The 12,019-nt window shown below is 42.8% G+C and overlaps 1 protein-coding gene across 1 annotated transcript in view; it reads right to left on the bottom strand.

The window, feature by feature from the left end:
- AMOT (angiomotin) overlaps positions 1-12,019 on the bottom strand; it is a 123,143-nt gene that overhangs the window by 75,020 nt on the left and 36,104 nt on the right. The window contains exons 2-3 of the mRNA XM_063937329.1: positions 10,103-10,213; positions 8,951-9,824 (exon numbers count right to left, since the gene is read on the bottom strand). Of these exons, the coding sequence (XP_063793399.1) occupies positions 8,951-9,786 (836 nt within the window). The 5' untranslated portion in view covers positions 9,787-9,824; positions 10,103-10,213. The remainder of the gene's footprint in view (positions 1-8,950; positions 9,825-10,102; positions 10,214-12,019) is intronic.

Genomic DNA, 12,019 nt, shown 5'->3' on the forward strand with positions numbered 1-12,019 from the left:
CGCAATTTTGAGAATCTTTCGTTCGCAATTCTGCTAAGCTAAGATTCACTCCCAGTAGGCGGCGGCTTAGCGTGTGCAATGCTGCTAAAAGAAGCTTGCGAGCGAACAACTCGGAATGAGGGCCAATGTATTATCAATTTCCTTTGTTTTAAGAGCATGTCCTATAATAATTATTTGCTTTCATATTGTGAAATTTTTATTCTGTAACAAAATGCATTCCAGTCTCAAAGCATACAAAAAGGAATAACATAAGGGTTGCTATTTTTTAGCAGCCTTTTACGAAATAGTATAATATATTTATTGGAATATTTTTGTATATGAAAGGCATTTAGGCGCTATTCAATTCCAAGTGATATGCGTTCACTCGGAATTACAATAACGCAACATTACTCATTTACATGCACAACCCTATTGGGATACAAGGTTGCAGTCAGCAATGTTGCAGTCGCCATGTGCAACTGTTGAGCATCCTCACGTCGTTTTGCTGGCACACAGTGGCTAATTCAGGCTGGATCGCAAATCGTGATCCAATCGGAATTATTGCATTCGCCCCGCGAATGCATGCGCAGCGCCCGTCCTTTGCCCCGCAGTTTCTGCGTGTGCCCGGCAGAAAATGCAAACGCCTCTGCCTGTAAATCAGGCAGAGGCGTTTGCGAGGCAGGGAGGGCGGTATTGCCCCGTTTCCTAGGCAGAAATTAAGCTTTGCGGGGTCGTAGCTTGGAAACAGGGGGGATGCCGGCGCAAATGGGGGCGTGAAGGGTGCGTAATTGCGGTGGCTGCGTGATGTCACACACAGACACCGTGATTGGAAAGATGGCGGCGGGTCTCCTGCGTGCGCAGCTAAGCTGTGCCAGCAGGAGGCAACCCTAATTTTTGCTAACAAGCAGAAATTGCGATGCGATCGCAATTTCTGCTTGTTGAAGGGGGAGAGGGGGGGGGTGGACGACCGACAGCTTACAATGGGCGGCTCCCAGCATACTAACAAAAGGATTGCAAATTCTGCTGATTAGCAGAATTTGCATTCCTTACGGATTTAGGCCCATAGGGGTGTATTCAATGAGCGGCCAAGTACCTGGGGAGACACCGCTCATACCCCGTGCTGTCACCTATTTCTGACCCTCTAATGCTGAGCGCCGGTGTCCTGTCCGTGCTGCTGCTGCCCCGGTGTTTCCCATCACTGACCCGCTACTCTCCTCACCAGTCCCCAATCGCCCTCATGACGTGTCCCCGCTCCCCTGTCTCATCTCCCCTGTTGGAAAACCTGTAGGATTTGGCCGTGTAACACGTGGATCTGTGGCTAATCCGCCGATCCACGTGTTTTGCGACAAGTCAGAATTGCCGACTTGTCGGAAAGGACTGAATAAGTCGGAACAGTTTCCGTCCTAAAAAAGTCGGAAACTGCTGTCTTTCCGACAAGACGGCAGTTTCCGACTACAATTGAATACCCCTCATAGGGGTATATTCAATTGCGGTCGAATTCATGAAAATGTCGAAAAACGGGTCATTTTTCGACACAAAAAACCTGTCGAATTGGATTCGACAATTCAATACAGTACTTTGACAAAAAACCTGCCGTTTCATTTTCGACTTTTTGCAATTCGACATGTCTGCAATGTTAAAAATGCGGCTTTTCGACAAAAGTATATTCAATTGAAGAATGTCGATTCGACAACAGTGCTTTTCGACAGTCATTTAGTCAATTTCATTCCGCCTCATTTTTCTGTCGTGAGCTGATAAAAATTTTTAATAACATGTATTTTTTGGTGCTTTTTTTGATTGCTAATAGCATATCTATTTATATTTGAAGGGATTATCTACTTGGTTTGCCTATTTATGAGTCACAAGTATTATTTAAATCGATTTTTTTTTAAAATATTATTTTTTTTACCGACTACAATAATGGAGAGTTCAGTGCATGTTTTTCAGTTGGAAGGGGTGTTGAAAGTGTTAAAAATCCTGAAAAAAATTGCGTGTGGTCCTCCCTCCTAAGCATAACCAGCCTCGGGCTCTTTGAGCCGGTCCGGGTTGTAAAAATACAGGGAAAAACTTGACAGGGGTTCCCCCATATTTTAACAACCAGCACCGGGCTCTGCGTCTGGTCCTGGTGCAAAAAGACGTAGGGGTCCCCCGTATTTTTAACACCAGCACCGGGCTCCACTAGTCAGAGAGATAATGTCACAGCCGGGGGACACTTTAATATAGGTCCCTGCGGACCTGGCATTAAATCACCAACTAGTCACCCCTGGCCGGGGTACCCTGGAGGAGTGGGGACCCCTTAAATCAAGGGGTTTCCCCCCTCCAGCCACCAAAGGGCCAGGGGTGAAGCCCGAGGCTGTCCGCCCCATCCAACGGCGGCGGATGGGGGGCTGATAGCCTTTTGTGTCAAAAAAAGAATATTGTTTTTTGCAGCAGAACTACAAGTCCCAGCAAGCCTCCCACGCAAGCTGGTACTTGGAGAACCACAAGTACCAGCATGCGGGGAAATAACGGGCCCGCTGGTACCTGTAGTTCTACTACATAAAAATACCCCCCAAAAAAACACAACGCACACACCGTGAAAGTACAACTATATTACATATATGCACACATACTTACCTATGTTGACACAAAGCAGTCGGTCCTCTTCTCCAGTATAATCCAGGGGTACCTGTAAATAAAATTATACTCACAAACAATCCAGTGTAGATCGGTCCTCTTCTTTAAGTTTGTAATCCAGGGACTTGGTAAAATAAAAAAAAACGAAAAACCCTAACCACGCACTGAAAGGGGTCCCATGTTTACACATGGGACCCCTTTCCCCGACTGGCAGGACCCCCTCGTGACTGCTGTCAAAGAGGGTCCCTTCAGCCAATCAGGGAGCGCCACATCATGGCACTCTCCTGACTGGCTGTGCGCGCCTGAACTGTCACTCAGGCGGCGAACTGGAGATGCAATGGAGCACATAGGCGCTCCATTGTATCCAATGGTGGGAACTTCGCGGTCTGCGGTAGACCGCGAGGTTAAGTGGGGTCACTCTTGTGGTTGGCCCCGCTTAACCTCGCGGTCTACCGCTGACCGCAAAGTTCCCACCATTGGATACAATGGAGCGCCTATGTGCTACATTGTATCTTCAGTGCGCCGCCTGAGTGACAGTTCAGGCATGCACAGCCAATCAGGAGAGTGCCATGACGTGGCACTCCCTGATTGGCTGAAGGGACCCTCTTTGACAGCAGTCACGGGGGGTCCCGCCAGTCGGGGAAAGGGGTCCCATGTGTAAACATGGGACCCCTTTCAGTGCGTGGTTCAGGTTTTTCGTTTTTTTTTATTTTACCAAGTCCCTGGATTACAAACTTAAGAAGAGGACCGATCTACACTGGATTGTTTGTGAGTATAATTTTATTTACAGGTACCCCTGGATTCTACTGGAGAAGAGGACCGACTGCTTCGTGTCAACATAGGTAAGTATGTGTGTATGTAGGTGTGCATGTATGTAATAAAGTTGTACTTTCACGGTGACTGTGTGTTGTTTTTATTTGGGTATTTTTTTTGTAGTAGAACTACAGGTACCAGCGGGTCCGTTTTCCCCCCCGCATGCTGGTGCTTGTGGTTCTGCTGCAAAAAACAATATTTTTTTTTACACAAAAGGCTATCAGCCCCCCATCCGCCGCCCTTGGATGGGGGGGGGGGGGGGGGGGGGGACAGCCTCGGGCTTCACCCCTGGCCTTTAGGTGGCTGGAGGGGGGACCCCTTGATTTAAGGGGTCCCCACCCCTCCAGGGTACCCCGGCCAGGGGTGACTAGTTGGTGATTTAATGCCAGGGCCGCAGGGACCTATATAAAAGTGTCCCTCGGCTGTGGCATTATCTCTCTGACTAGTGGAGCCTGGTGGTGGTGTTAAAAATACGGGGGACCCCTACGTCTTTTGTCCCCCCGTATTTTTTGCACCAGGACCAGGCGCAGAGCCCGGTGCTGGTTGTTAAAATATGGGTGAACCCCTGTAAATTTCCCCCTCGTATTTTTACAAACAGGACCGGCTCAAAAGAGCCCGAGGCTGGTTATGCTTAGGAGGGGGGACCCCACGCAATTTTTTTCAGGATTTATTCATCACTTTTGTGATGTCCATGAAGTCGAATCCAGTCCGCCCACTATTCGTCAATTGGTCCGTTTTTCGACAAGGGGACTATCGAATCCGTTATTAATTGAATATGTCGAATTCTGGTCCCGGGTGGAGGGTTTCGCCTGACGAATTGTGTCGAATCCAAACACTGTCGAATTCACGCCGGAATTCAACCGCAATTGAATATACCCCATAGTCTGCAATACTCTGAACTAAAATGCCCCCTAGAATCAAGGAGTTTATATAATCAAAGTTTTCCCTTCCATTCTGTGTAAAAATTGCCTGGGGTAAAACAAAATAAGGTACAACTGCTCAAACATTTTAGCAATTAATTCCCACATCATGAAAACCATTCCTATTGTACTTAATAGTAGGATAACATTTCCCTAGCAGAAAGATTTGTCTATTACTCTACCTCATGTCAGGAGTTTATATTTTAAAGAATTGACCTCAGGATACTGATGCTGCCAATGTTTTGCCATGTAATGGCGGTCACATCACACGTTAAGCCTCCCTTTTAAAGTGGACCTATCATCTACTCACAGTTTTGGGCTGAGACAGTATTTTGAGAATGCAGCTTGGAACTACACTTAGAGTATGTCACTAGTTGACAATCGTTAATTGGCTGAATATTGGTTCAGTCAACAAAATGGCTGCATCTACCTTAAAATTACGGCACTGATTAATCAAGTTGGGCAAATGAAGCAGATAGAAGGAGAACACAAAAGTAAAAATTCTGAAGTACCCTCACAATTCTGTTTGAAGAGCAGGAGACACTCATGTGGCCCAACAGTCTGCAGGACTGGGAAGAGAAACATTACCTTTAAGTACTAAATTCAAGACATCAATCCTGTATGGTTATAACAGTGCAATCTACACGTGAGAGTTATTCCACTGGTAAAATAAAATAAAAACTCCCAGCTTAGACCCACACTGTATATGCAGACAATTGTGCTTGTGCAATCACAGTCATCTTTATAGACAGTGGGACAGTCCGGCATTCTTATAAACCTTACGGGATACTTACCCCATTTGTATATGTCATTATATAAATACAATGTGAACTATGCGATACTAGAAGAAAAGCAATACTGAAAATGAGGTAATTTACCATGCAGATAGCATGGCTTGCTTATCTTGTAAAATGAGTCATTTGTGTCAAATTCACCTAAACAAAGAAACTTTCTAGTTTCTTTGTCTGATCAGATGAAAGACTTGGCCCATCAGAATGCAGAAGTTACTGTATGGAATGTTCTCCATTCTCCACGGAAATATCCAACAGGTGAGCATACCCCTGAGACAAAGGGCTTTATTGAAGAAGAGGGAAAAGCAGAAGTGTGCGCTTCCTCCTAGACCAGTAATCCGCACCTGCCATTAAATCCTTCCAAAGCGCTGCACAACTGCTTATAGGTAATGTTCAGAAATGGAGTGGATCTGTGTCACATACAATGCAGCAAAATACCAATTATATTCATACATTGGTACTAATTTGGTGCATGTGATTAATCCACTAACATCCCAATGCAGATGAGACAGACACATTCTACTCTCCATTAATGAGGCAACATAAACAGATTATTTAGTATGTACATAATTAGATCATCCTCTGGCTGTCATTATGCAGAGAACTTTCTTCTGCTAGAACCTGCCAAGTGCCATCACATCATAAACCGTCACACACAAAAGGAAATGGCCTTAATTCTACATCTCCATCACACAGGCAGCATCGGTCATCTAGTCACCTTTAATCCCTATGTATTCTAATCTACAATAGTCTCTCTCTGCTGCAATATAGATGACACTGCCTCTAGTATTTCTTAAACTATCCCCAGGTTTAAACAGGTCAGCATCTAAACAGAATTGGCTGTTCCCAAGAAAACAACTCATTAGAAACTCTTGTACTGTTCCTGTACTTGTACACAAAGTACTGAGAAAATCAAGAAATAAAAGGTTTATTGTTTTCACATGAGAGATTAGGAGATCATTACTATTAATACGTAAATAAAGAGTTCAGACTAGAGCAATCTATAAATGGTTTCTAAAGGCCCAGAAACGTGTTGGCTGCATACCCTGGCACAATAGATTAGATTGTGTTGTTAAAGGGGGTACACAGGGGAGATGTGTACTGAGTGAAGTCTTGTCAATGAGGACAGATATATCTGTGCTATGGATTTAACTGTATACTGTAATTAATGTTGTACATATCAAAATTTGTTTCTGAAATTTTTTCAAGCTACTTTCAATCAAGCACCTTTATATACAGATGTGTCCCTTTACGTTGCGGCTGAGATACACTCCCGGCATAACGTTGCGTACGCTACGCTGGCTTCTGAATGGGAGTCGATGGTCACATGTGTATGCACGCTCCCGGCGCCCATTCATTATAACGGGAGCCATCTAGCGATGTGTTTGCAGCAGCATGCCACGGTGCCAACGCATCGCAATCCTGCTACAGTACGCTATTATAAGCGGCAAGGCTGCGGGACACATCTAATCAACATTACTCAAAACCAGGGTTCAAAATACCCCAAAATAAAACTGTTTTTTTTTTTAAACTATTATTTTTTTAAATGAATTATTTGGCTTAAACCATTTTTTTTGCATTAATATTTTAACGGTGTTTTAATACTTTTTAGCCCTTACAATCTAAAGTTATTAGGCTTTGATAGGATTTATTTTACATCTTTCAATAAAAACAATTTTTTGCTACTTATTATTCTTGCATATTAAAAACATACAAAGTACACTCAGAGATAGATGAAATTGAAAATAAGAACAAGTTACTGTTAAGCATCAGTCCTACTTATTACTTATAATTAATAATAATAATATTTATATAGCACTTTTCTCCTAATAGGACTCAAAGGCCCAAATGTATTAAGCCTTAAAAAGTGATAAAGTGGAGATGGATAAAGAGTGATAAATGACCAGCCAATCAGCTTCTTAACTGTCATGTAACAGCCTGTGTTTGAAAAATGACAGTTAGGAGCTGGTTGGCTGGTCATTTATTACTCCACATCCGTCTCCACTATCACTTTTTAAGGCTTAATACATTTGGCCAAAGTGCTTTAAAATTGTCTTTACAGCTCAAAATACAAAACAAACTTAACAGTAGATATTAGTGAAATGCTTCAGTAAATAGGTAAGTCTATTTTTGAAGGATTCTAGAGGAAGCTTTTTGCTCTGTGCGGGGAAGAGAGTTCCATAGAGGCGGAGCCACAAAGTGGAAAGCTCAACCCCCAGATGAAATCAGAGAGATTATGGGTACTGTTAGTAGTCCTTCATCTACAGATCGTAGTAATCGAGTGGGACAGTAGGGATTCAGAAGCGAATTCAAGTACCTTGGGCCCCGGTCATGAAAGAGAGTAAGCCAATCTTGAAAACGATTCACCATTTCACAAGTAGCCAGTGAAGGGCATAGAGAATGGGTGTTATGTGGCTGGAACGGGGCTGGTTGGTTAATAGTCTTGCAGCTGCATTTTGTACCATCAGCAGGCGGTGCGATTCTAAGGTAGAGGGCATTGCAGTAATCTAGGTGTGATGATACAAATGCATGTATGACTTTAGGCAGGTCTTCTGAGGGAATTAAGTGCTTGATTCTGGCTATGTTCCCGAGATGAAAGAATGAGGAATTGATTGTGGCTTACACCTGATGTTTAAGTGTCAGGCCACTATCTAGGACAAAAACCCAGATTCTTCACATGTTCCGTGTTTTTGTATTTCTAAACCCCCAAGTGTAAGTCCTGTCAGTTGGCTATGCTGCAGTCTTTTCCCGTGACCTATCATCAGGACATCAGCCAACTGGCACTCATCCACTCCTGAAGCTCAGCTAGGCAGCCATTTAGGGTTGTTATTGGGTTATTAGCACCTGGAGCAAAGGACAGGTACAGGTGTGTATCATCTGCATAGCAGTGGTAGACCAGGCCATGACATCTAATTATTTCAGTCAGTGGTAGCATGTATACTGCAAAAAGCATGAGAGATAGTATAGAACCCTGTGGAACACTACAAGTCAATGGCACTGGTGGCGAAGAGTATGCTCCAGACAAAAAACTCTGTGACCTGCCAGTGAGAAATCATTTAAACCAGCTAAGGACTGTGCCACCTTGACCACAGAAATTCTTCAGGCGCTCGATTAGAATCCCAAGTGTGAATAGTAAAACAAAATGGAAAATGCAAAAGTACTTTTCAGAAAAAAAACACACACACACACACGAGGAGGAGTTAAGCATTAGCACTGGGTATGCCACTGGCATTAAACATTTTGAATACAAATACTTGTTTTTTTAGTATGATTGGCTTTTTTAAGAAGTCATGTCACCGTGCCTGTAGTCACAGCATAAAAAACAAAACAGAGTGTGTTTTTCTCTTATTAAAAAAACCAAAACATTTGGTTTAAACCATTGTTTAAAACAAGGTGATTTAAACCAGCCAACCCTGCTCAGAACATATACAATTTGACCATTCTTGAAATGAAGATCAAGCCTAAAATATTTGCATCTTCCAGTGTGGTTTTGCAAGGAGCCACTGCTCGGTTTGTATGGCTACCTGATCAGAAAACCCACAAAGTGGTCTGTAATCTACTGGTTCGAAAAAAAAAAAAAAATGTGGCTTGGTGAGTTCTTTTCCTGCTATAAAATTCAAGTTTTGAAAAAGTGCAAAAAGACACATACTAAATAAAATTTTGTAAAAAAAAATGCACTTGGTACATCCCTCCCCCACCTTAGTTATATGAGCATCTGGCTGCATTCTTTCATGTGTTACTTTGAAGTGCTAGTCAGATGAGTATATACATGAATGAAGCTTTGTTATTGGCTAGTTGTTTTAAAATATGTACATTTTAGAAAGAGCCTACCTGGATGATCCATATTCTGGAGGAGGCTGGTAGCGGACCATAGGCCCATCTGAACGGTTCTGCTGGCTGCCTCTGTGATCCCCATAATGGTGCCCCATGTCCTTTGGTTTCCCTTGTAAAGGGAGAGTGGAAATATTTTTGAACGGGTAGTCAGGCGGAGGTCCCCTATGTTCCATTACTTTTTGACCTCCACTTTGTGAATGATTTTTGTATAGTTCACTGGATCCGCCGGAGGTTTTATAGAAGTCGCCTGGTTGTGGGGAAAGCGGGGCACTGGTGACAGGAGCATGGGCCTTTACTCCACTTGTAGCTAGTGACAGCTGCATTAGTCTCTCACTAAGGGACCGCACATGGCCCTGTTTTAGGTCCTTCAAACCATCATCCTGATGAACTTTCCCTTGGCTAACCCTCTGAACTGTGGGACGACCCTCAGTCCTCATTTTCTGATTGGTCACCCCAGTTACATAGAAAGCTGCACCAACACTGGCATGAGGCTGTCCACGAAAGTACTGTGACTGAACTTTGGCCTCCTCATAAGTAGGGAGGTCTTCACTGTTCTGAGCTCTCAGTGGTATCTGCTTCTCCATCATATTCTCCACCTGGATTTCCTGCCCTTGAGGCTCTTGGCGGGCAGCATGTGGAACTAACTGGGAGTCCTGAGAACTCAGTCCCTCGTTCTGAGACACTTGTCCGCCACCGTAAGGGGGAATGTTCCCTGTGGCTTGTTGATGCAAGGCCAGCAAGTTACGGTTGTCATTAGGATTCCCGTAACGTAACTGCTCTTGCAGCAGTCTCTGCAACACTGTGGTGGCTGCTTGCTCTTCTGAAGTCCTCATCTCCAATGGCAGCGCCTCGAAATTGGAATTCGAGTGACCTGCAAAGGCAGAAATATTAGGGTTTTAGACTAAACCAATGTTAGGGCTTTCCAGAAACTGCAACATTGGAAAGGGATAGACTTTATAGCTGGAGTAAACTGAAATTTGCTCACAAGGCAGGAAAAATTAATGATTAATTCTTGTGAAATATCATAAAACATGTTTAAAATGGGATTATTATTTTTTTACTAATGCTTTAGTCTTGAGGTATTATCTACGTTATGTAACAAAAAACAATAATTATTATTAGTAATAATAATACTAATAATAATATTACCTATTTCTGACTTGTCTCTGTCCCTGTCCACCAGTGTTGCAAAGCGTTTCTGCTCATGGGGGTGTCTGTGGTCCAATAAGGAATGCTTCTTAGGCGGCTCTCTTCTTTAGTCTGAAAATACAGTTATATAGAAAAAAAATGTAAATTAAAAATTTGTATTCATAAATTGAAAGCCCAATATATAGAATATTATATAGCACAATATTTTCTAGAGCAAAACATCAGCTGAGACAGGAGGTTTGGAGATTTTGGTTGTGTATAGGTCCAAACAGATCAGTAAACTCAATCAACAGCTACAAGATATAAGCAAGATGTCCAAAAGAACAGACAGAAAATATGGTTGGGCAAGAGCTTCATTAGATATTAATTATCGACTCTGCTTATTTCTCCCAACAGATGCTAAAGGCTCAGGCCAATGCTTCAACCACATATTAGGAGGGCATCTGGTCAGGATCCCGGCAGTCAGAATACAGACAACAGAATCCTGACATTATTCGGAATGCCAACACCGGCTTCCCGAATAAGGTCTCCAGCCCACACAGGAATCCAGACAGCCGGAATTGCTGCGCCGGAGAGGTAAGCCGAGGAAGGGGGGGAATGTTAGGTTTAGGCTTCGGGAAAGTGGAGGGTTAGGTTTAGGCACCACTGGGGAGTGTTAGGGTTAGGCTGCATGGGTAGGGATAGGGGGCCAGGGGGAAAGATAAGTATACTGTCCCCTGTTGGGTTTCTGATCATCAGGATGCCGGGGTAATTATTCTAATCGTCGGCATCACGACCACCAGCAATTATATACCGAACCCACGAGGAAAACTGGACAAGGATCTTATAATTGTGGTGCACATACAGAAATCTCAGTGGATTTCATTGCTTTTTAAACAATAGCACACAAGCAAAAATAACTGAAAATTGAAACAGGAGCTACTGTAATTCAAAAGCAGTGAGCATGGTACTTCACGCTGGCTACATACACCATGGATCCTGTCATTATGACACACTGTACCTTTCACAAAACTTCTATATACATTTTATATATACATTAAGAATTGCACCTTGTTTGACAGAAACAAAAAAATAAAAATAAAAAACAAACAACCAACCCACCACTAAAGATCTGTATTACCATAAGGAAGCAAGTTTACAGGGCGAGTAGTAAACACCCAGTCTACATTCCTTGTGGATTGCTAACAAGGACTGAGAGGAAGTGACAAGCAGGAAAGAATTACAGCACATAATTAACAGGTGGAAATCGCCTATCTAAGCTATTGAGACAATAGGCTGAATTAAAAGAGGTAAAAAGGATTACAGATCCAATTTTCTAATTAAGGTAATTTCTTAACAAATATTTTTGTGAATAGAAACCCTAATACTTATTACTACCATAGTGACGTACCCAAAACATGGTAATAATTAGGTGAAAAAAACATGGGGGGTAATTCCAAGTTGATCGCAGCAGGATTTTTGATAGCAATTGGGCAAAACCATGTGCACTGCAGGGGAAGCAGATATAACATATGCAGAGAGAGTTAGATTTGGGTGGGTTATTTTGTTTCTGTGCAGGGTAAATACAGGCTGCTTTATTTTTACACTGCAAATTAGATTGCAGATTGAACACACCCCACCCAAATCTAACTCTCTCTGCACATGTTTTATCTACCCCTCCTGCAGTGCTCATGGTTTTGCCCAATTGCTAACTTTCTTGCTGCTGCGATCAACTCAGAATGAGGGCCATGGACATTTAGTTAAAAAAAAACAAAAAACAACACCTGCAGTTTTGAAATCACAAGAACATAAAATGACACTTACAGATAATTAGGACTACAAATAAATAATAAATCTAATAAATCTTAACCAGATATTTTGTGTGTGTGTGTGTGTGTGTGTGTGTGTGTGTGTGTGTGTGTGTCCAGAATTTCCTGA

This window comes from Pseudophryne corroboree, chromosome 8 (genome assembly GCF_028390025.1).
Source record: "Pseudophryne corroboree isolate aPseCor3 chromosome 8, aPseCor3.hap2, whole genome shotgun sequence".
NCBI lineage: Eukaryota > Metazoa > Chordata > Amphibia > Anura > Myobatrachidae > Pseudophryne > Pseudophryne corroboree.